This window comes from Pipistrellus kuhlii, unplaced genomic scaffold (genome assembly GCF_014108245.1).
Source record: "Pipistrellus kuhlii isolate mPipKuh1 unplaced genomic scaffold, mPipKuh1.p scaffold_m20_p_18, whole genome shotgun sequence".
NCBI classification, from domain to species: domain Eukaryota; kingdom Metazoa; phylum Chordata; class Mammalia; order Chiroptera; family Vespertilionidae; genus Pipistrellus; species Pipistrellus kuhlii.
The window spans coordinates 8,856,412-8,881,811 of NW_023425493.1; the positions used below are offsets into that span (position 1 = coordinate 8,856,412).

Here is a 25,400-nt window from a genome sequence, read left to right on the forward strand (position 1 = left end):
AATATTTACTAATAACCTAGTGTGGTAGCTACAGCACAAAACAGTATTGGGCCCTAAGCCTGAAATCTGATTTGAAGGGCTCAGTGCTCAAATGAGCTGGATGCACTGTTGCACCAAACTAGACTCCTAAACTTTCTCTTTTTTTGCTGTAGTTTATAGATGATTAAGTAAAATGTAATTGCCACCTGGAGACCCACGTGTGCTCAGTTATCTTCAAACTAGTTTTATTTTCGCAGGTGGTGGAGCCATTGCTGGGATTGTTATTTGTGTATGTAAGTGTCGCAACTTGGATCCCACTTAATTCAAAGTATTAATGTGAAGAGCATTATTTGTGTAACAGTGTTTCAATTTCTACAGTTTTTATAGCTTGACATTAAGTAAACGAGTCAGAAACACCTCACATTTTATTTTTAAAATAGATTTTATTGATTTTTTTTTTTTTTACAGAGAGGAAGGGATAGAGAGCTAGAAACATTGATGAGAGAGGAACATCCATCAGCTGCCTCCTGTACCCCCCCTACTGGGGATGTGCCTCAACCAAGGTACATGCCCTTGTCCGGAATTGAACCTGGGACCTTTCAGTCCGTAGGCCGACACTCTATCCACTGAGCCAAACCGGTCGGGGCAACACCTCACCTTTTAAATGATACCAGAGACCCAGCAATGCACTTCTGGTTACGGCGTTCAGTTACTGGCTTTTTAATATAGATACTGCCTTGTATTGCTGTTATATATTCATTTATATTCTATGTGTCCACTTAGCCACAAATCCTAAATAATACATGTTTTTTCAAGATGATTAGTCATATGAGTTTGCATCCTAAATATGCTTTGGATATCTTAGTAAATTAGGAAAGGACTCTTCTCTGGCTTGCTGAGGACTAAATAATTCCAGAGATTTGCACTTAGATAGTGAAGAGTCCAGATGGAACAGGTGAGTGGCCAGGGCAATGTGCTTAAATAAAATAGCATTTTCTGCCCACTGAGCATTAATTTCTCCTGCTAGGTTTTGAATCTTGGTGATTAGTTTTCAATTACATTTGCTCTCTGGCTTATTGTAGGTGTTTTCTTGGGACTCATTGCTGGCTGCTGTGTGTACCTTCAAAAGAAGAAGAAGAAAGGGTAATGTAACGCACGTTTCTTGAACACATTGGTGCCGCTCACTCTTGACGTACTTTTTGTGCAGCTTGTGTTTACACTCTGTATTGCATGCTTTTTCCCCCCCAATGTGCCTACATAACTGTGCCATCAGAATTGCATTTCTTTACTGAAAATATTTACAGTGACTGTTACTATCTTACTATCATTGTAACAAGAGAAATCTGTGTAGAGCTGCTTCAGCTATATGTCTGTTAAGAAACATTTCTGTGTGATTTGGGGTTTCAGTTCTGCAACAAATCATGGACCATGATGGGACCTTACCTACTGTAGATAAGCCCTACATTCCAAATTAGGCTTGTGGCCAGGATTAAATTTAAAATTGCTCACTGTGGAAATGTTGACAGGTATATTCACTGGAACCTTTTTATGAAACATTCCATTTGTTTTTTTTTATTAAGTAGTTGGAAGACGCAATGTAGATGCCATCAATCAAATATTCAATTTGATTTTTTTTTCATTTGGAGTTATTTATACAAGTTAAACTTAGGAATTAAAAGCAACACTATTTGATTTCCCTCTTATGTTCTCTTAATTTACTAGGTTGCAGAAAAACTGATGGGGTTAAACTTGCTGAGAGGGGTAAGCTTTATAAGGCACCTCATTAACTTTACATCTGTCTTTGTATTTATGAAAAAATATGGGAAACTTAGAAAATGAAAATGTATAAATCCTTCTAAGGTCACGGGATTTTTAAACAAACTTATTTCTAATGAAATAATTTATAATTTTAATGAAAGAATAAATTCTGGAGTACAGACCAAGATTAATTAAAAATCAAATTTCAAAGTACCTATTCTTCCCAATTACTTTGGAAACAGCTTTGAAATTAAAGCAATACTTTTTTTAAATTCTCACCTGAAGGTATGTTTGATTTTTAGAGAGAGAAACATCGATCATTTGCCTCTCGTATGTGCCTTGACTGGGAATCAAACCTGCAATTTTTTGGTGTACAGAATGATGCTCAAACCAATAATTTTCAGACTTTTGATATTCATGATTTTATGATATATATTTTTTCTTCTATTAATCATTGAGTTTAAGTACTTGCAATGCCTTCATTTGAATCTTATATTTGTAGAACACATGCTATTTCCCTTTCAGTAGTATCAGTATTTTTTAATTACCCATGCATATCAGCCTGAGTAGGAAGTACTTTTACAATTCCAAAAGGTTTGTGTAGAAATAATTTCCAAAGCAATATAGCATTGTCCCTCACTTTCCTTTGTTTAAAACGTCACTACCTCATAATACTTAGATTGATTAAACAAGTTTGAATCAAACTATCAATTAAAGGTTCTTTTAAAGCTGAAGAAGTATCTGAGCATTATAGCCCCGGATTCAATGTTCAGTAACATAACTGATCTGAAATTCCACTTCTGATGAGCCCTATATGATGCTACTGGGCCTGGGTGAAGACTATTATTGATGTGCCAATATACTTCCAATTTGAGAAAATACAATTAGGTTTATAGGCAAATTTTTCTCTTGCTTTTCTCTTGCTTAAGATAATTAGATTTTTAAAGACCCCTAAAGATTTTTTAAAGATAATTGATATAATACTTAGTTTTGCCTTGCTTTCTTTCTTAAAATTGAAGACTTATAGTATATTCTTAGCACTGTTTAATGATCAGTGTCTTTGTGTTCCCCATGCCTGCAAACTGGTTGAGGTTGCCTTGGAAACAAACTCCTTTGCAGAACTGTAAAATGCATGCAGTTTCTTCCCCATTGGTAGGGGTAACTGGAAACAGGACACCAGGCACAGATAATCCCAAATTGCTATTTAAGCCTGGCACAAAATGGATTTGATGTAAACTTGTATTTATGATGATTTAGGAGCACAATTGCCCTTCTACGGACTTACTATGTGGCATAGGTGGACACTGAACTCCCACGAGCTCATCAAAATATGCACCGCTATAGAGAGCAGTAACTTCCAATAGGCAACTGAGGGCTCATAGAACAAAAGAAAGGAGACCAAGTAGAGAAATGGGCAACCACAGGGGTTCTCCCGAGTCCGCAGGGAATCTTTGAGAGGAGGTGCAGGTAAGCTCCATCGTATACATTGCCCTCCACCTCGATAAGGCGGTGGGGAGCGCTCTCTGGGTTCTTTGGCCCACCAGCAAGATGGCTGCAGTGTGTTCTCAACCATGCTCCCTGGAGCCCATTTTGGGTCCGAATAAAAGGAGTAAGCAGTATGAACAAGGTATCCCTGACTGGAGCTCCTCCATCCTGACAGCCTAGAGCCCTATGTGCCTGTCTGGCTCTAACTAGCCTGCCAACACTACCCAGCACTCACAAGCTACTCACTTCTACACAAGATCATTTTTTATATAATGAAAGGAGAGGGACTTAGTAGAGAAGATGAGCTGCAAGAGCAGTATGGGATTCCTGAGGTTGGAGTGTCCAGTGAGCACCGCTGTATATCTGCACACCTCGAAAGAGTGGGCGGGAGTTCTGTCTAAGTGCTTGGGCCTACTTGGCACGTTTGCTGCTTCTCATTTTCAGAATTATCTGAACCAAAGGGAGGAAACAATCACTAGGGCACACACCTGCCCTCCCCACCTAGAGCCTCTCCATCTCCATAGGCCTGTAGGCATCTGCAGGGTTCCAAGTACCCAGCCAACAACCCCGACACAGCCTGCACAGAGGTCAAGTCTACACTGGCCATTTTGTCAAGACAGGGAGAGCATTATTTTGTATAATTGATATTAACAAACATAGGAAATGACACAAAACATAAAAGAATACCTCTCAAATGAAGAGACATATTTTGCCTGATAAATTTAAAGAGACAGTAATAAGGATGCTTATCAAACTTTAGAGAAACTTAGGGAGAACTTGCAACACAGAGAAAGTATGCTGAAGAATGCAACCACTGAAGCAAATAAATAAAGGGGTCAACAGCAGTTTAGCTGAAACAGAAGAATCTGACCTGTAAGACACACTAGTGGAAATCAACCACTAAGAACAGCAAAAAGAAAAATATTTTTAAAAATGAGGAGAGCCTAAGGGATCTCTAGGACAACATCAGATGTACTAACATTTGCATTGTAAGGCTCTCAGAAGAAGAAAAGGGAATGGTACAGAAACTTTATTTGGACAAGTAACAGCCGAAAACATTCCTAACGTGGGAAAGGATGCAGACGTCAGGTCTAGTATGCACAGTGAGTTCCCAATACAGGAGTGCCTAAACATAGAAAGCAAATATTAAGTGTCTGCAAAGGGAGAAATTCACAGTAATACAATAATAGTGAAGGTTTTTAATACCTGCATTCACATCAAGGAACAGACCATCCAGACAGAAAATTAAGGAAATAATATCTCACATTATTTAAAAAAAATTAAGTCTCACATTAACCCAATTGAGTTAATAGACATTTATAGAACAGTTCATCTAAAACTGAAAACTACACATTTTTTTCAAGTGCAGATAGAATACGCTTCAAGATAGATCATATATTATACCCCCCAAACAAAGTGCAATAAATTCAAAAAGATTGAATCATGTCAAGCAACTTTTTGAAGCATAATGTAGCATAAAACTAGAAATCTCTCACAGGAAGAGAACTGAAAAAATACAAATATGTCGAGACTAAATACCAGCTTCTATACAATCAATGGATTAATGGGAAAGTTAAAGTGAAAAGCTGTCTTGAGAATGAAGTTGAAGACATAATTAAATTTATGGAATGCAGCAAAGCAGTTCTGGGTGGGAAGTTCATAGCTATACAGGCCTACAACATGAAACAAGAAAAATTCCAAATACTTTAACTTTACACCTTCGGGAACTAGAAAAAAACAAAACCTAAAAAAAAAACAAAACCTAAAGAAATTAAGGTCAGAGCAGAAATAAGCGAAATAGGAAAAAAAAATAATGTAAGAACGGGTTCTTACAGTCAAAATTGACAAACCTTTAGGTAAATTCATCAAGCAAAAAAGAGAACCCATTGAAATATATAAACAAAAAACAGTTACAAATGACACCAAAGAAATACTTAGAATAATTAAGGAATATTGTGGAAAAAATATATGCCAAAAAATGCCACAGTCTGGAAGAAATGGATGCATTTCTGAAAGCACACATACAACCTTCCAAGACAGAACCGGGAAGATACAGAAAATCTAAACAGATAAGTTAGTAGCAATGAAATTGAAATGGGGTAGTAGGTAGTGATGGACCTCTTAAAATTAAACAGTAGGATCAGAGGGCTTCAGAGGTGAATTCTACTAAACATTTAAAGAAGTAATAACTGCACCCTAGCCAGTTTTGCTCAGTGGATAGAGCATTGGCCTGTGGACTAAAGGGTCCTGTGCTCGATTACAGTTAATGTCACATGCTTGGGTCCCCAGTAGGGGGTGTAAAAGAGACAGCTGATCAATGATTCTGCCATTAATGTTTCTCTTACCCTCTCCCTTCCCTCTCTGAAATCAATTAAAAATGTTTTTAAACTATTTCAAAAATTTGAGGAAAGAGCACTAGGAATCTTATTCTACAAAGCCAGCATTACCCTGATATCTAGACAAAGCTAGACAAAGACATTATAAAAAAAGAAAGTTATAGACCAATATCCTTGAACATAGATGGCAAAATTCTCAACAAAATATTCGCAAACTGGATTAAATAATACATTGAAAGTATTTATCTCAGGGATAAAGTGGCATGATGCACCACACTAACAAAATGTCATCTCAATAGATACAGATAAAGCATCCTTTTATTTTTTTAAAAAATCTCTCAACAAAGTGGTATAGAAGGAAAATACCTCAATGTAATAAAATCCACATATGACAAACACACAGCTAATATATTCAATGACAAAAAGCTAAAAGCTTTTTCTCTAAAATCAGGAATAAGAACAGGATATCTGCAATCATCACTTATATTCAGCATAGTATCAAACAAGGGAAAGAAATTAAAAGTATCCAAATTAGATAGAAGTAAAACTCTTACAATTCACAGATGACATACTATCTATAGAAAACCCTAAATCACCAAAATTCATAGAATAAAAGAATTTAGTAAAGTCACAGGAGACCAAATATACAGAAATCCATGGTATTCTTACACACTAATGAACAATCAGAAGGATCAGACAGCATAAAATGCCTTGGAATAAACCAAAGAGGTAAAAAACCTGTACCCTGGAAGAAATTGAAGAGGATGCAAATAAATAGAAAGATACATGCTTAGTAATTATTAAAAAGGCCTTGAAAGCAAATGAAACCTTAAGAAAGTGGAAGGTATCATACTTCCTTATTTCAAACTAGACTACAAAGCAATAATAAACAGTATGGGGCTGGCATAACAACATATCTAAACCATAGAATAAAATAGCCCAGAAATAGTCTGTATGGGATAATGTCACCAAAAATTATTACATACCAGGAAACGACTGTCAAAAGAAAACTGTCCCTCATCTATTGGCTAAATAAAGAGGATAAAGCAAAAACCAAAGTACAAATTAGAATAATAGTCCTTTTAAGATCATTAAGCATCATTTAAATTATGGTGAAGCCCAGCCAGTTTGGCTCAGTCATTGAATGCCAACCTATGAATTAGGAGGTCATGGTTCCATGCCCAGCCAGGGCACATGCCCCAGTTTTCGGGGGGCGTGCAGGAGACAACCAATCAATGATTCTATCATTGATGTTTCTATCATTCCATCTCCCTTTCTCTGTGAAATCAATTTAAATATATTTTTAAAAAATCTTTTTGCGATAAAAAGGCCACAAAATTTAAGTACTCTGGTACATTTTTCTTCTTCTTAGCGTCTGGCTAAGAATACTAACAATAGGACCCCAAACTGGTCAGAAATGGGCCCCATCTACATGCTACTTCCTTATCTGTCCAGTTTCCGTTCTCAGCTGATTCTCGCACATTCCAGTCTGGGAGTGCACAGCCCTTGACCTGTCCTTCGCTACTGCCGCCATCCCGTTGTGTGTGGCTTGACTGTGTGCTTCCAGAAACCAGCTGCCGTTTGTTTACAGTCCTACTTCCCCTTATTTGCAGTGAATACTTTTCTCACTGATGCATGGTTTTCTTTGTTCTAGTTATATCATTCCAGGATAAGTACGAGCTTGCCATGTTCATTAGAATCCTCTGCACAATTTATGTATTTCAATTAATGTGACTAAATCGTTTTTTGCTTCCTTAAAAATATTTAATGACTTGTTATAATGTAAACCTGTTTTTAACATTAGGTTAATAATGCCTGGTGCAGTAGCTGTGTGATTTTTTTAAGCCGCCTGCTTACATGAATGTCACAGGGTTTGGGGGATTAACTGTATGTAGTGGCCCGGGCAGGTGCTTGGCAGAATAGTGACCTGAGACAACACAACAGCAGAGGGATCAAATGAACATGGACATTTTTCTAGTTGGGTCTCAAATTCTGGAGCATGCAACAAACTCGTCAAATATTGTAAATAGAAAACTAATAAACAAAGATTTTGTAGTTAGTGGGGAGAGCACCTCTATGAGATTGAGACCCATCCCAGGAAAATGGGAGAGGTCTTCCCTCCATGCAAAAGTCAGGATGCATCTGCAGATGTGCAGCTTGTCATACAACAGGTTTCTGAGACACTACTGCATGCATTTAATATGTGCACTGCGTGTTCCCTCAGAGCCCAAGGTGCTAGGGCCCAAGGCCCTTTCTCCTCTCCACTGTGTTGCCCTGTGAAGGAGTTTGCATTATTCACGCCAGGATCTTAAGGTTCTAACTTAGATTAGCTGCTGGTACCACATTCCTCTTTCCAGTTCCAAAGAATCAGAGAAGTCATAATGTCTGGAGCTAATTGACAGCTTTCCTTCGACTCTGCCCGCCATTGATTTTACCCCCTTTATTATGCCACTCTTCCTTTTGATTTGTTACCCCTATTTTATTCAGCCCTTTTCCCTTCCTCTGTTCAGCACCTACCTAACTGGTGAGAGCCACAAAGAAGTAAAATTTATTTCTCTATGAGAAGAAGAGATGAGAGAAAGGTTTGCTTTTATCATCATAAGGTATCTGTTAACTGTGTGTCTGTTTAGATGTCCTTTCTTTTGAAAAATGTTGAGTGAATATGTAGATGTCAATAACCTCAGCTAAGATGTGATGACAGTAAACATTAACGAGGACACCGAGACTTCAGTCTCCATTGCTAAATTACCGATTTAATGCCATTCCAGTTTTAATGCAAAGTGGTGTGGACTGGCAGGCTTTGGTTTGAGGTGGGCTCAGTAGAGTAATGGTCCCTTGTCCTTTTATCAGACTGCTTCCTCTCCCCTGTAGCAGCTGTATGTCCATAAATGAGGACTTTTTTAGCCCAATGGGAAATAATCATAGAATTTGTTCATGTTGAGTGCAGGGAAAGTTTTCTTTTACAGAAATCAGAATACACTTTACTTAATTTTGCAAGTGTGTTCAGTTCTAGCTTACAAATATTGACTCCCTGAAGGCATTTGTCTCTCTCTTAACCAGAATAGTTTTAGTATAGGAAAGAGAAAGCAATTAAAAAATCAGATTTTGGAATGTTTTCATTTGTATTGCCTTAAGCCCTATGAACCCCGTCCACCGTTGTCTGAATGACATGAACTGCAGGTGTCCCTGTTTGTGGCAGAACGTGTCTCCACTTAACAGGGGGAGAGGGAGGTGTGTATTCAACACCTGTAATGTAAGGCCCTGGAACTTGGGGCAGACTCTACCCAGTGGGGAGGGCAACTTGGTAAAAGCAAAATGGTGTCTGATCCCCAGGCAAAGGGGAGTCACATCCCAGTTAGACGGGCAGCTGTGCCTCCCAGCACTCCTGTCTTCCTGATCTCAGGATTCCTTTGAGGCTAAGCCAACCAGGACTGTCCTTTTCCAACTGTCCTGAGCTTCACGGCCTCTGTAAACAGTTGAAATTAATTGAATGAAGGGCAAAGTAACTGATTAGTAATTGGGTTTCAGATTTTTATCTTCAAGTAGCTTCACTGTTGTTATATCAAGTGTTTTTTAGACATTTGTGAATTCTTTTTATCTTTTCACATATTGTAATTATATTTCAAATTATTTTTAAAGAAGCTTACAGAAAATGAAACGAATTGACTTTTAAACACAGAAAATAGAAGTGGAGTTGGAGAATTCAGTGGCAGGCAGGCCTACCCATTGCCTCCCTCCTCACAACAGTCCTCAGGACCTTGCTCTGTCCCAAGGGCAGTCCTGTGACAGTGGTGTTCACAGAGGGGGCCTCCCACCAAGAGAAAGAGTCACGTGTGCAAACCAGCCTGGAGCTCTTGCCCTGGGGAGGCGCCCCTGAAGTGCCCGCTGTGGAACAAACTGTGACTCACTGCCCGGGCATCTTAGCTTTGGTCTGTCTGCTGTGGTGCAGTCACTGAGGCAGGGACCACGGCTGCATTTTCCAGTGTGATACTTGGTTATTAATAGTTAACAGTTCCATTTTAATAGTTAGTAATCCTACTGTGGACTTCAAAAGTGGCTAGTCCAAAGCAAGATGTGCTGGAAGTGTCAGGTGCACACCAGATTCCCGAGTTAGCACACAAAATGTAAAATCGTGGCAAACGTTAATATTTTCATCGTATTGGGTTAAGTAAATACATATTAAAATCGATTTTCCTGTTTTCTTTTACCTTTTGAATGTGGCTTCTAGAAAATTTAAAATTACCCCAATGATTCACGCTGGGCTAGAATAGCAGCTTTCTGGCAGATGTCTATTGCTACAATAATATTGTGATGGCAACTTCTGTTCTGTAGGAACATCTCTTATGGGGACCCGTGGTTTCCTCGACAATATGGGTAGAAGGCATTATTGAACAGGAATGCAGTTGGAATTGTCACCTTTTTAAAAGTTTCATCTCAGAGGTAGACCTGAAAACTGCTATATTAGGAGAACACGTTTCTCCTGTCTTTCCCATTGGCCCTCAATATAATTTATGAGATATTTACCAAGTACTTTACGTGCAGCTGCTCTAATTCTTGTTTGCATGGAGTCAATAATACAGGGATAGAAGAGGGGGTTCTGCAGTTGAATTGTCCATTTTCTAAGTAGGCTTCTGAATTTAACTTCCGTACTTAAAATTAGGTTTGTCTCTGATGCTACCTCTTTCTCTTGCCTTTAGGGAAACAGAAGGCACTGCGGCCTACAGCACATACCAGAATAAATCAAGCACTCCAGCACAGCAGATACTCTGATTGGCTTTCCAGAAGCTCCACCACTGCATCTTTTTCTTTTCAAATGTCAAGACCCACATTTAAATTCGTATGACTACTATGCAAAATAGCCCTCAACTGTCAGAACTGGAGCCACCTATGATCTTACGGGAATTTATCTGAGTAAACGGAAAGCACTATGTGGGCGAGATAACCTGCCCCTCCCTCTTTGTAGCAGCATTATTTACAATAACGAAGACAAGGAAACAATCTGAAGTGTCCCACACCTGCTCGGTGGATACAGGAGATGTCTGCATGTACAGTGAAACACTATTCAGTCATAAAAAAGGAAATGCTGCTATTTGCAGCGTGTATTGGCCTTCAGGACAGTTTGCTAAGTGAAGTAAGTCATACATATGGAGAGACAAATACTGTTTGATCTCCCTTATATGTAGAATCTATTTAAAATAACTCATCAAAGAAGAAATCAGATTTGTGGGTGGTGGGGTGAGAGAATTGGATGAAGGTAGTAGTCACAAGGTTCAAACTTAGTTATAAGCATGTATTGGAGCGTAACATACAGCATGGTGACTGTAACTAGTAATACTTTATTGCATATTGCAGGTTCCTAAAAGAAAAGATCTTAAAAATTCTGATCACAAAAAAAAGTTTTTTGGTAACTTATGTGAGTTGATATTAACTGAAATTTGCCCATTTCATAATAAACACATTATCAAGTCATGCTGTACACCTTAAACTTCAGTAACGTTACATATCAAACTACAAGGGGGAAAGATCTACAAAGGCGTTCTCTGGTTTATTTCACTGTCGTGAATGCAATTGTGCAGGCATAATGCTAACATCCCAATGCTGCTTAAACATAGTTACTCTCCTTGGACCCCTCTGAAATGGGTGTGAACTTGGGGATGAACATCTGGCTGTTTTCCCTTAAAGAAAACTTGCATTCATAGTGCAATTCAACACAGTGTGCGTGGTAGGATTGTGGTAGGGCAATGATGTTTTTTTATAAAATCTGTATATTTTGGGAAGTATAATTCGAGATGAGACATTTCATCTATAAAGAATATGATTTTGCAATGTTCTTTTCTAATGTGAATACCAACTTTTATGACTTATTCTTTCAACAACTCAATTATATGTATTATAGTTTATTATAAAAAGTCTGTACAAATATGTGTATACTACTTAAGCCCTTAAAAATTAAAAACAATATCACTGAAAACCGAGTAAGCTTGACCTCCTTACCTAAGAATACCATTGGAAAGTAATATTACAGGGGATGGGGTAAATTTCTATTTTTCAAAATATATTTTAACTTCTGGTGATTTAGAGAAGCCATGAAGTTAATGTCTGGCATTTGTTCTCCGCCTTTTCTAACAGTAACAAACCAGTCCAAAAATTAATAACAATTTAGGCTCAGGTGCTCGCTTCTGTGAAAAGATAGAGGGTGCTAACAGGAATGCCAGCTTGGTACAAAGTGAACACTGGCCTTTCTGGGGAGAATTCCCCTCTTTAAGAGGCATAGAATGGGCTCTGAATTCTGGCCTAGGGGGGTTTCTCTCCTGACTTGAATAAAAAGCTATCTCACTTAAGTCATCTGCCAGGAGGCAGTTTTGTAGGGAGTAAATCCATCAGATTATTCCAAGTTGCATCAGAATTAAGTTGCATCAGAATTAGTCTTTGTGTGGGTCTCACCTCACCTGCTGAAAGGCAGAGTAAACGTTAGCCACCTATTTCAGAAAAGGAAACCAAACTCTGTGTTGGACGTTGGTCCTCTGCAGGGAAGAAAAATCACGGAGCTCAGGTAAACCAGATCCTCCCTCTCAGAGTCCTCAGGCCTGGCAGGGTCTCTCTCCAATGAGCCATGCGCAGAGAGGAGGGGCTGCAGCTCTCATTTATTCCTAAAGGGAGTTCTTTCTCTTTTTTACATTTTTATTTTTAGTAGCACAAATTGGGCTGAAGAAATGTTTCCCTGAGAGGGACATGTTTGGGAAATCGGAGTGGACCAGACTAAATACTATTTTACTCTATAAAGTGTTCCTTCTCTCTCTAATCTCTCGTGAGGGACATTTTTCAACCAAAGATTGTGATGATGCTCAAATTTAACTTTTATAATAGTGCTTCAAGTTTACTCTCTTTCAATTTAATATATATGATATATATATACACATAAATGTGTTGTCAAATTCTGTTACTGAAATATATGGGGAAACAAGTTTTCTGTAAAAAATTTGTTTAAATGACAGAGAAGGAAATATATTTGAATGAAATGTTTCCTAAAACTGGAAGGATGTATTTGCATTGAAATGGGAAGCCCCATGAATGGAGGGTTTTTTTGTGTGTGTGTGTGTGTTTTTTTTTCTGTAAAATTTGTCCTTACGATCTGATAAAATAAAAAGTAGGGTGAAGTTCGTTTTGTGTCGGTGTGCTCATTTCCAGGGTCCCTGATTTGAAATCAGAGTAAGTTTCTAATGGGTTCCCACCTTCTCTAACCTTTCCATTCTCGCAGTCATGACTCCTGCTCCTCCCATCTCACACCCTGACATACATCCGGGCTTCTCCACTTCCAGCCCATCACCTGCCTCTCCTGCTCACAGGTGTCCATGACACCTACAGCAGAAGTCCCAAGTTCCTCAGCATGATGCTCCAAGACTTCCTACAATTAAATCCCAAGTTTTCTCCCCAAGGCTCTTCTTTCTGCTGCATTTCTCTGAGCAACACCCTGGTGGTCAAGCTGTGCCATCTGCCCTGTGCTGGATTCCTCCTTCACTGGTGCCTGAGGGGCCTGTGGTCCTGTCAAATCCTGAGCATCTTCCAGGGCCAGCGCCTCATGCCCATCGGCCGAAGCTTCTCCCGATTTCTGCCCAGAAGTCCTATTACCCAGATGAGGCAACCACATCTGAGCATCCATAGACACTGTCTGCTAGGAGCCATACTCCCAAGTCCAACAATAAAATTTATAAAGTTTGATTTGTGTAACTATGAAGATGTTTTCTTATTTATGCAAAAACTCTTATGATAGATCCTCCTTTCCCCAAGCTTATGGACAAAGTATGATGTAATCTGTAACTGCAGCACAGACATTCTTGAGCACCTAACCAGGCACCTTATATTGAACCACCTATATCCTGTGTCCTGGTATCCTGGTCTCCGGCCCTCTGTTTCATCTTTCATATTGGTGCCAAAAACCAGGACATGTGGGAATCTCATCACTTCCTTCTAACTCATAGGCTTCAGGGATCTTCCTGATCCCCCTCCTGCACCCTCCACCCCCGTTCCCTTGACCTGGAAGGGCCTCAGTTTTCCCATCTATTCGGCTACACGTTCTACATTCTACGTTCTATGAAAGCCCAGGTACCTGGCCCTGAAACTGGTCTACTCTACAGGAAAGGTCTCGGGGTGACGACCTTGGAACCTTCTCTCGTTTCTTTCTTTCTACAAGTTGGCTGGGGGGAAAGAAGGACGCTTCTTACTCCCCCAACTTCTCGGTGGCCCTTCCCTCCGGTCAGGGGGACCTCTCAATCCGAACCCCCTCGAAGCACACCCTTAGGGTGTCTCCTCGCCATCTCTCAACCCTTGGTCTTTCTGGCTACATCAAACCAAAAAAGCTCATTTAAAACAGCACATTTGATTCCAATATCCTCCGAGATCTAGATAATTTTTGTCACCGGACAAGGAAGCCTCAGAGATTCCTATGAACAGGCTTCCCCTCCCCACCCATCCTTCCTCTCCGCGCGCCCCCCCCCCCCCCACACTCACTTTACTCCTCATGTTCCACCCATCAGATCCTCCTCTGGAAGCCCTCTTTGCCCTCTCAAAACCCTTTCTCTGTCTTCTCTTTCAACCCGGTGGATCATCTCTCTCCATGTGTCTCACTCCCACCACCTCCTTACAACCCTAAACCTGTCCCTCTCTGACTAAGCACTCTTTTTCCCAGGTCAGCGCCGGCCGACTCCAGGAGTACAGTTAATTTTTTTTTTTTTTTTTTTTTTTTTTTCCTTAACACACACTGGTCTCGCCCACTGACTTGCATAGCCCCTGCTGGTCCCTCACTCATTATGGGAGGCAGGATTGGGCATTTCTACCTCTGAGGATTCTAAGCGCCCGCCTTCCCCTGTGCTCTCCGCCTAATCTCCGCTCCTGTGTCCTCCAGCAAACGAATTCACAGGTGGCTGGCCATTTCCTTTCTCACTCTCTGATCTTTCTCAAATTGAAAAACGCTTAGGCTCTTTCTCTTCAGACCCTCTTAACCAGCAGCTGCCTTCTCCCCAGTCCCTGAGGGCTCAAATCCTGAGATCCTGAGCTCCAAAACAGCCTTTCCCATTGAACACCCATTCTCAGGCCCAAAGACTGCCTTCCTCATCAGCTGCTTCTATTCCCGTGTCCACTCTACCCCTGAGGGAAGCAGCAGGAACTGAGGGCGTGGTCTGAGTCCACATTCCATTCTCTATGTCCAGCCTCACAGGTTGAGAGGCATCTCAGGTTTCTTTTTCCACTGACCTGACCCACCTTTACTTCCCCAACATACCCCGCAACTTCAAAAATAGATGCAGAGCCACAAACACCTCAAAAAGACCTTGTTAAACTGACATTTAAGGTCTTTAATGATAGAGACAAGGAGACCCAAATCCAAAATCAAAGGCGAGATCAGGCCAAAGCTGAGGCCCAGTAGGAGGCCTTCCAGTTCCTAGCCACCGCTCTCATAAACCCAAACCAAGTGCCAGTCCAACGGCGGGTAAGTCAGGGGCTAAGCCTCCTCCGGGCCCAGCTTCACATGCAGCCAGGAAGGACACTGAGCCAAGTCCTGCTCAAACCCGAGACCCCCGCCTGGGTCCTGCCCAAGGTGCGGAGGGAAGGCCACTGGAAATCAGACTTAGTCTGGCTCCTCTGGGTCTGGCCTCAGCCAGTCCAGCATGGCTGCCCTCTGTATCCAGTTTGGAGCTCCCAGACCTCCTGGGATTGGCCACCGAAGAAGCTGCCCAGGCCCTGACAGGGCCCCACAGGCTTACATCACCAGGACAGAGCCTCGGGGAACGACTGTGGTGGCAGGTAAGCCGATCTCCTTTTTAATGGACACTGGGGCCACTTAATCTGCCCTCTCTGATTTCACTGGGACCCTGGTCCCCTCCTCAGTCTCTATTATGGGGGTTGACAGATCGGTCTCACAGCCATTAGCCAACTCATGTCTATACTGCATCTTACTAAATTCCCCCATTCACTCTTTTCTCATTCTGCCTCTGTGCCCAGCCAGGGCTACCCTGCATCCCCTCATAAAACCCAGTTGTCCCAAACCACAGTCACCTACCTCAGTGTCACTCTCACAATCCACAAGGCCGAGCCATTCCTTGGACTGTAAAATGCCCCATCTCCTGATCTCCTCTATGATCATTATCTCTAGGAAGAATGCAGCCATTTGGGATTCAAGAGGCAAGAGGCCTGGCTAGCCTGGGAACAGGCTGCGGAGCCTGTTCCCTCCCGTCCCCCCCGCCTTTTAGAAATACTTAATAGAAGGTCTGAGGCATGGTTATGCATTTTTGAAGGACTTAGAAGGAAGGTTTGAAGGCTAATTGAAATTGTGAAGGTTTTTGTGAAGGTTGTGCATGTGATGAGATGGAACAGAGAAATGTAGGAAGAACGAACGAACTTTCAGCAAGAAAGTGAGGCTTCAGCCTCCGAGCCTGACAGGACAAGGTTGCTGGATACTTCTTAAGCTAAACCAGAATATTCACAGTGTCTAACCTCTTACTCAGCCATCCAGGTCCCCAGCTTCCACTACTCCTTTCCTTCCTTTTCCTTCCCACTTTCACTGCAATACAGTCTCAATCACTCATCTCAATCACTTCCTGGTAGTGCCATGGTGACCACTCTCTCAGCTTGGAATGCAGAACTAGAAAAAGGAATCTCATACCTGTTAGCCCACCTCTTCTCCTTACACCTATCAGCCTGTCTCCATGATCAGGGATTTTTTTCTTTTCCTCCTTGGGGAAAAAAACATACATCTGTCTCCCCATCAGCTGGACAGGAACCTGTACACTCATCTATCTCTCACCCAGTGTAGATGCAGCCCCAATAATCAGTCTTTACCTGTCCCCGTATTCATCATATCTGACACAAAAGAGAAGTCCAGATCATCCCTCTCCTCCTAACCCTCAGCATCAAGCAGGAGTTGGAACTGCCACAGGGAGCTTAACCACTGCTCTACCTATTTTGAAACCCTGTCTCAGGACCTACAAGAAACATGTGGATGCCCAGCAAGGAGCAAAAACTGGGAAAATAAGAACCTCACTCCCAGGGTAACCTATTCTCCCCTTTCATATCACTAATGAGGCAACTGAGGCCCCTACCCTTTTCCCCCTAAAAGCTAACATCTAGGTCTCAGTTATCTTTCAGCTCCAGGCGCAGAAAAGCAGCAAAACCAGACAAGTGATGCTGTGGCAGCCTCAGGACCAGTTTTTACCTCCTAAATGACTCAACAGGATCGCTCTCAAGACTTCACCAACCAGTCTCTTGGGGAAATCATGCTGCTGCATCCCTCCTCCAGCATGGAAAACACCACCTGTTTTTTGCTCCCATACCCCATGGCTCCTCCCACTATTAGGCCCACTGTTATCTATACTCTTAATTTTGCTCTTTGGCACCTGTCTCATGAATTGTTTCACTAGTCTTTTACAGAACAGAATGCAGGTGTTCGCCAACTAGAAGGTGGGAGAGATCTATCTGGTACTGAACTCAGAACCTAACACCAGAATCCTTAAGACCCTGGGTAGACGCCCCTAATGACACCCCCTCTCAGCTGGAAGCAGTTACAGAAGATGGACCTTCACCCCCTGACCTTGCCCAGACTCTCAATTTTTTTTAAAAAAATATTATCAAAAGCCTGGAATGATAGATGCTCCCTACTGATGGACGGAGTATGACGTAACCTGTACCTGCAGCACAGACATTCCTGAGCACCTAACCAGGCACCTTATATGGACTGTACATTGAACCGCCAATCAGCACCTGCCAAAATACCCTAAGCCCCCGATTCCTAAGTCCCTTGGTCCCTAATCATGTGCCTTACATGAAACCACCAATCAGCTTGTGCTGAGTGACCTAAACCTCGTTCCTTCCTTTTCCTCCACTCAAAAGGCGTATTCACCCTGGAAGGCAGCCCGCAGGGGTCTTCTCCTCCAGTAAAGCCTGTGTCCTGGTCTCCTGGTCTCCGGCCCTCTGTTTCACCTTTCATCTTATTCTTGGCATTAAGTCAGATTGCTGAACCTCTGAGATCAGGCTCCCTGGGACTCAGCCATGGCTGCAATCCCTGGCAGAGCTCCCACCCAGCGTTTCCCAGCACAATTGATCTGCTCTGTGCCCTGGGCAGAGGGATTTTTTTTTTAAAGCTCCCCAAGCGCTTCTAATAGGCAGCTAAGGTGGAAAACCTCTGCATTCGTGACTCTCATCCACAGGCCATTTCTTCATGGAAACTTATAGGAGGTAAAGGCTTATATTTACTTAAGAAACTTGAGTTGTCAGCTTATGAAAGAAATCAGAAATGCCTAAGACTTGAATCAAGGTCTTATTGCCTGCCTAACCAAACAAGGTTATCTGTGGTTAAAAAAATACAAGAAGCAATCTTTCTAATACCAGCACTGGAGGAAAATTAGCTTGACTATAAATAAAGCATTTTGTTCAATTATTACTTTTTATACTTGTATATTGGTATAAAATATACAGGAAGAATATTCTAGGTGACTAACAATAAAAGTCTACTAAAATGCTAAAAAAAAAAAAAAAGTGGGAGAGGAGGAATTTGAATTTGCATTGTTAAAGGAGATGTTAGGTTTAAGGAACTTGTATTCTGAAATTTAGTAATGCCCAACAGCATTACTAAATATTGTAACTCAGAATGAATTTTTTTTTTACATATTTTAAGAATGTGGGTTTTTTTAAACAGGATTTAACCTAGTGTACTGACTTCCTGAAATCATGCAAAATTGAGTGTACTTGAATCTTTCCCCCTAACCTACATTACTTTCATCATTTCCAGTCTCATCCATGAAAGGTTACACTGAGAAAAAAAAAAAAAAAAAAAAAAGCTATTTTTGAAAATCATTACACTGCTGCCCCCGTCTGGACAGTTAAGAGTATTGGACAATCTCTTCCTCAGGCCTTCAATTTTTTTAAAAAAATGTTTTTTATTGATTTCAGAGAGAGGAAGAAACATTGATAGGCTGCCTTCTACACACACACACACACACACACAGAGAATCAAACCTCAACCCAGTATCCACTGAGAATCAAACCGTAAGCCTGGCATGTGCCCTGACCGAGAAGGGAACTGTGATCTCCTGGTGAATGGGCCTACACTCAACCTCTGAGCCACACCAGCTGGGCGCCCTACAAACTCTTCATTCAGATGTTTCAGTCACTAATTACCAGAGGCCCTTTATACTCTCCTTTGGGGTCTAGCATTAACTAGCTCTTTTCTGCTTTCCTTCTGTGAAATCAACATCTTTAAGTGTCTATACCCTGTCCTTTATTGCTTAATACGGGGGAAGTACAACACTGGGGTTTGGGGGCAGTAAAGCCCTTTCCCTTCCCTCTCATTTACATACCGGCAGGAAGGGAACAAATGACCCTAGCATAGATCGCACCGAGGAAGTGACCCCACCCTGATTCTGACCTGACCCAGAAAACCAGCAGCGGGCAGTAACCCCCACGTTCGCAGGAGGAGCCACTTGTGGTTGTTACTTTTTTCAAAAAAAAAAATTTTATTGATTTTTTTACAGAGAAAGGGAGAGAGATAGAGAGTTAGAACCATCGATGAGAGAGAAACATCAGCTGCCTCCTGCACACCCCCTACTGGGGATGTGCCCGCAACCAACGTACATGCCCTGGACCGGAATCGAACCCGGGACCTTTCAGTCCCAGGCCAATGCTCTATCCACTGAGCCAAACCAGTTAGGGTGTGGTTGTTACTTTTGCGTAGCTTTTAAAAAATGGAATTATTATATGTTGCAGTGGCCAGCCTTGTGCCAAATACCGGAAACAAGCAACAGCTCTGCTCTCCTGGGACTCCGGGCTTGTTGCTTCTCTTGCGTGTTTTTGGGGACCAGACTGCCATTGAGCTGAGCACTTACTGATGGTGTTTAAGGAAAGGATTGGTCTCTGATCACCTCCCGCCACCAGAAAAGGCTCCTAGAAAAATACTCCTTCAATGTGCCATCGACATGGGACTCCACTATGAGAGACTCTTTGGATAAGGTGCCATCGAACCTGCTTCTCACAGTGCAGTGTGTAGGTGAGTCTCAGGCTGATCTTGGTAAAATGCAGATGCTGACTCCAATGGGTCTCAGGTGGGGCCCAGTGTTTGCATCCCTGTGAGTCCCACTGTCTGCAGTTTGTGGTTGTTTGGATCGTGGCCCCACAGAGAGCGGGTTACCGCCATGCTGTGCCTGGGACCTGTGATGTCACCAGATGGCAAAGGGTTTTCTCCGATGAGGCCTTGGGTGGGAGGTTACCTCGGATTATTGAGGTGGGGCCCTAGATGTGATCACAGTCTCCTTCTAAGACAGCGGTTCTCAACCTGTGGGTCTTGACCCCTTTGGGGGTCGAACGACCCTTTCACAGGGGCCGCCTAAGACCATCGGAAAACACAGATGTTTACGTTATGATTCATAACAGTAGCACAATCACAGTGATGAAGTAGCAACGAAAATAATTTTATGGTGACCCATGGGGGTCACCACAACACGGGGAACTGTATTAAAGGGTCGCGGCATTAGGAAGGTTGAGAACCGCTGCTCTAAGAGGAAGGCAGAGGGAGATGTGACTACAGCACCAGGCAGTGTGACCTCTCAAGCAAAATGCTGCCAGATCTGGAGGGTGGAGTCAGGAGCCAAAAAGCAACAATTGCAGCTCCAGAAGCTGGAAACGGCCAGGAAACTGATCCTCTCCCCGTCCTTACCAATAACTTGCTTTCCACCAAATGAAACTGATTTCAGACTTACAACCTCCAGAACGAAAAAAATGTGTGTTGCTTTGAGGCACTGTGTGCATGTCTGTGTTCCTCCAAAATTCCTGTGTTAAACCCTAACCCCCAAGGGGATGGCAGTAGGAGTCGGGGCCACTGGGAGGTTACTGGGTCAGAGGGCACGAGCTTCATGAACGGGATTAGGAACCTATGAAAGGCCCTCAATCCTCCGCCACATGAATTTACCGCTAGAAGGCACTGTCCATGAGCCACGAAGCTGGCTCTCACTAGATGCCCACACTGCCAGGGCCTGGATCTTGGGCTCCCCAGCCTCCTGAACTGTGAGGACTGCATTTCTGTTATTTACCAGCTACCCAGGCTGTACCATTTTTCCTAGAGGCCGGAAGACACTGAGCCTCCCAGTCTGCTGTGACTTGTTACCGTAGCCACAGGAGACCAGCCCCCAATGCTGGTAAGGAACGAGAGAGAGAGAGAGAAAGAGAGAGAGAGAGAGAGAGAGAGAGAGAGAGAGAGAGAGAGAGAGAGAGAGAGAGAGAGAGGGAGGGAGGGAGGGAGGGAGGGAGGGAGGGAGAGAGAGATGCTACTGCCTCCTCTTCCTCACGGTCACGGTGACTCTCAGTAAGGGTCACTGCACTCCGGTGTCCTCAGAACACACTGTGATTCCCGGCGGGAATGGCCATACCCATGCCCACCTGGTTGAGCTGCCACCACTCACTGAGAACCACCGGCACAGGTGGTCAGACGAGTGGTTGCCAGCCTGGCCTCGCATTAGCATCACCAGGGAGGCGTTTGAAACCAGCAGCAGAAAGCAATGCCAGGTCCCAGCGCTGGGAGAGCTAAGGCAGCACCTGTAAGGGTGGCGGCTAAGCATCGCTCTGTGCAGGCTCCTTGGGTGGAACTGATCAGAAGGTGGGGAGGAGCTGTCTCCAGAGAATAAACCCCAAATACAGCTTTTCTTGTGTTCAAGGGAAACTCTTAAGCTCCCCAATACATGGACACACTAGTCTTCCCCGCCCCTTTGCCCCCCACTACCCCTGCTCCTCCCGAACTATATGCCGGCTTCTCAGTGAGGCCTGGACCCACACCTCACGTGAGAGATTACCAGGCTGGAGACTTAACACGTGATTTCACCACAATTGTGTTCAGATTTGTGTCTTGGGCTTATTGGGAACACCTCAGCCTTTATTGCCACAGGTGGGAACTGTTGCCAGTTCAGCCTGCAGGAGGCCCGAGTGAGCCTTCCATCCAACGCACCTTCCCGCTTACACCCCTACGGGCAGCCCGACGGTACAGCTCAGCTGAGCGGACCTCCGGGCCAGCCAAGCGTTTTCAAGTGCATGGCATGGCCTTGAAAGTGAGACTCGAGATGTGGCCCAAAGCAGCGTCCTGCTAATTTTAACTCCTAGTCCTTAGTCATCTGGGGACCGGAATCAGAGCAACCTGTCGGCAGAATCCATGTCTTTTTTTGTTTTGTTTTGTTTTGTTGTTGTTTTTCAGTACCTAGGTTGGAGCTTGGGACACAGTACATGAAGCATTGTTCAATTTGTTACAACTGACGCAAGCACTTAGCAACTACCTCTGCAGAGAAGTGAATAAAACCATTGTGTGTGTGTGTGTGTGTGTGTGTGTGTGTATGGGGGGGGGGGGTCTTACCTCTTCCCACCACCACATCCTGGGGGTCAGAACGTGGAATCTTCCATCAGCAGCACGAACTAGCTCTGGAGCCGCCGTCCCGGCAGGAATCGCCACATCCATGCCGCCTGGTTGAGTTGCCACCGCTCACCGAGAGCCACTGGCTCGGAGGGAGACAACTGCAGGCCCAGCACAGCTTCCATGCAAACAGCTCCAGCAAGGGCCCGCGGCCCCGCACCCTGACCACCACCCCTCTCCCCCAGGCCTCGGCCCCTGTTCTGTCAACTCCCCCTAACTTCCGAACCCCTCTATGGGCTCCTTGCCCTGCCCTGGAGAGGAACGAAGCCCCTCCTGCTCGCTCCCACTGCCCGGGGCTCAGCAGGCGGCTCCACTTGACCAGGGGCCGCGGGCAGGAGCGCTGCCTGCCGGGATGGGGAGGGGCCCCTGGGACCCAGGTGGGCTTCCCCGTCAGAGCAGCTCCAGGTGCTCCGCATCTGGGTCATCTTCTCTCTCCTCTTGCTTCCTGGCTCCCAGAACGCCACTTTGGCCTTAATGGGCTTTGTTTGCTTAAATATTTTTTTTATTGATTTCCCAGAGGAAGGGAAAGGGAGAGTGAGACAGAACCATCAGTGATGAGAGAGAGAATCCTGGATCAGCTGCCTCCTGCACGCCCCCCACTGGCGATTGAGCCCACAACCCGGGCATGTGCCCTTGACCAGAATCGAACCAGCGACCCTTCAGACCACAGGTCGATGCTCTCTATCCACTGAGCCAAACCGGCTGGGGCTGGGCTTCGTTTTTTACTGTGTGTCTGCTGCCCCCCACTGGTACGCTTTAAGATGAGGCAGGTAGGATCTGCATAGGAAATGAACTTTTCAGGCCCCAGCTTCTCATCACTGTGAGTGGAAAATAATAATAAAAAAACAAAAAACAAGGACATGACACATGGAAGACAGTAGAATATTTATTACGTTCAGATGCATGGACAGTCCATGCCTTCACAGAAAGATATGTCAACAAGCAACCCGTGTGCAGCATTTATACAGCATTCCTACAGCCCAGCAAAAGGCAACTAGGACCTCCGAGAAGCCAGCCATCTGTTTTTAAACACCCACCACTCCTCTCCTCCCTCTGCAGGACAGTATCCCAAACCCAGGTACAGAAGTCAGTAGCAAAAAGCATTCCCGCCTCCCCTTACCCTTACCCCAACCCCTACCCCGCCCATCCGTCTTCCAGGCAAGCACAGGCTGTGCTGAGCAGACGTGGCATGGGGCTCCAAGGCTGCTGCTCTTCCCCCTACATCATAACCGATTTCAAATGGTGCTAGACAAAAACAGACTCTGAACACCAGGAGAAATCGGTCAGCCTGTGTAAGAGATGGGTCCGGTGGCGCCGGTGGCGGGTCCGAGTCCCCCGCGCTGGGGGCAGGCGGGCCGTGCTGACGCCGAAGCTTCTCCCGGTGCCCAGCCCTCTCCGCTCCCTGGGCACCCAGGTATCCCACCCAGCAGTGCCCATCGCCGCTCACAGGCCCAGCCGACAGGGGGCTGTGGCTACCTGTGGGCAAGGATCCCCACCTGGCACCTGCTCAAACCCCCTGCACACGCATGCACGGTTACCCCAAACCCAGCATGCCCCCCGGGGGCTGCTCTGCTTTTCCAGCTGCTTCTTTCTGTCTTGAGGCGGCTCGGGGAGGCGGGAGGAGGAGCCAGCTGGCCATGCTGCAATTCTTACTCCTAAAACACTGATTTCAAATGGTGCTAGATACAAAGATGGAAAAATCTAAGCCACCATGTGAAACCAGCTTCCAGAAGAAGAGGGTCTCGCTGAAGAGAAAAGGGGGGCGCGATGGGAGGACCCGGCCTCTGTCCCGGGAAGGACGTCTTCCCGCGGCTCCACGCGTGGCGGCACCAGGTCCACGTGGAGGCACCAGGTCCACGTGGAGGCAGGCTGACGGGGTGTCTGCAGTGATGATGCTCGGGGAGCGTGAGAGTCACGGCCGCCACTTCCCACACACTCAGCGGCACAAATGCATCATCAGCTCTACTGTCCCAGCCCGCCAGTCCCTGCAAACCAGGGTCCGGGTGCCCAGCTACCAGAGCCATGGCTAGCATGGCCATGCCTGTGTCTGTCTCCGCCAGGACCGCCCTGCCCTGGGGAAACAGGACGCCATGTGCGGGATGTTTTCTGACAGCATCTCACGCCCTGTGCCGGGAGGCTCTGGCATGCACAGAGGTGACTCCTGTCCACACCCCCTCCCCACACCCCCCCCCACCCTCCAGGGCCCTGCAGATCTCCCCTCTCAGGAAAACTTCCTGCTTCCACCTGGGCCAGGCCACCCCTTCCTAGTGCCCTACTCAGGAAGGACGCGGGCCCCACAGGGCCACACGTGAGGGTCACCCCACCAGCCATCTTACTTAACCTCTGGTTAAAAGCCAGCCTCCTAAACCTGTGGCAAGTGGTAATCCTCTAACGTAGTGGTCGGCAAACTCGTTAGTCCACAGAGCCGGATATCAACAGTACGACGACTGAGATTTCTCTGGAGAGCCGAAAACCGACACTCAAGGGGCCAAGGAGCCGCATGTGGCTCGCGAGCCGCAGTTTGCTGACCACTGCTTTAACGCAAGCACGGAGCTGCGTTTCATGCTGCCTTGAGCATCTGCCTGAGAATACGATTTGCAAACTGTGTTTAAGTTAGATTTCCCATCTCCTAACAGCACCCCCCCCCCATCTCCTCTGGCTGTCTGACGCTCAGAAAACAGGTCTCCATGGCTTCTGAGGCCGTGACCGTGAGGAAGAGGAGGCAGTAGGATGTCTCTCTCTCTCTCTCTCTCTCTCTCTCTCCCTCTCTCTCTCTCTCTCTCTCTCTCTCTCTCTCTCTCTCTCTCTCTCTCGTTCCTTACCATCCTCTCGGCCTGGAGATACGGGCTTCTGTTTGTTATGGTTCCGGAGGTACTGGCATATCCTGCTCTGGGGAAGGGAAAGTGGTGGCGTCTGGACACAGGAGTCACCGGGAGGGGGCACGCCTGGTTCTGCCCGGAGCCGTGGCTGGCGCTCTGCAGGGGCTCCCGGCCGGCCTGCGGGGGGGGGGGGGGGGGGGGGTGGCACTGCTGGTGAGGAGCCCAGCACCTGGCGCTGGAGCCCGTGGGCTCTGCCGAGGGGGGGGCACGCCAGCCAACAGTGCCCCGGGCACCTGCTGGGGCTGTAAGGGGGGGGCGGAGGAGTGCTAAATGGCAGCCGGTACCCTGGTTGTTGGAAGCTAAGAAAACGCGTCTCTGTTTCCTCCGAGGCCATGACCCTGAGGAAGAGGAGGGAGAGGGGTCAGAATCGTGTACAACGAGGAGATCTACACTGGGCCATTCTCAGCTTTCCTCCGGCCAAGCTCTTCTTCCTCAGCCACTCCCAGCAGCCAGAACCTGACCACCCTTCCCTGAGATGCGGTCACAGACACCCTGCCTCTGCATATGCTGCCCCCGCTTTCTGGAACA

General features: G+C 45.1%; 1 protein-coding gene and 2 long non-coding RNA genes across 3 annotated transcripts in view; 2 read left to right on the plus strand and 1 right to left on the minus strand.

Moving 5' to 3' along the window:
* Nucleotides 1-11,239, plus strand: part of LOC118721253 (C4b-binding protein alpha chain) — a 230,715-nt gene extending 219,476 nt beyond the window's left edge. The window contains exons 21-23 of the mRNA XM_045583091.1: nucleotides 237-272; nucleotides 1,062-1,122; nucleotides 10,256-11,239. Coding sequence (XP_045439047.1) covers nucleotides 237-272; nucleotides 1,062-1,122; nucleotides 10,256-10,328 — 170 coding nt within the window. The 3' untranslated portion in view covers nucleotides 10,329-11,239. The remainder of the gene's footprint in view (nucleotides 1-236; nucleotides 273-1,061; nucleotides 1,123-10,255) is intronic.
* On the plus strand, nucleotides 1,129-8,141 carry LOC123652542. Its single transcript, XR_006741924.1, has 3 exons — nucleotides 1,129-1,427; nucleotides 1,702-1,740; nucleotides 8,069-8,141. It is a non-coding gene; the product is annotated as an uncharacterized LOC123652542 (long non-coding RNA).
* Nucleotides 6,875-24,282, minus strand: LOC118721265. Its single transcript, XR_004988671.2, has 3 exons — nucleotides 24,270-24,282; nucleotides 18,060-18,066; nucleotides 6,875-10,363 (listed from the first exon to the last, which is right to left on the minus strand). It is a non-coding gene; the product is annotated as an uncharacterized LOC118721265 (long non-coding RNA).
* Nucleotides 24,283-25,400: the final 1,118 nt, after the last annotated feature.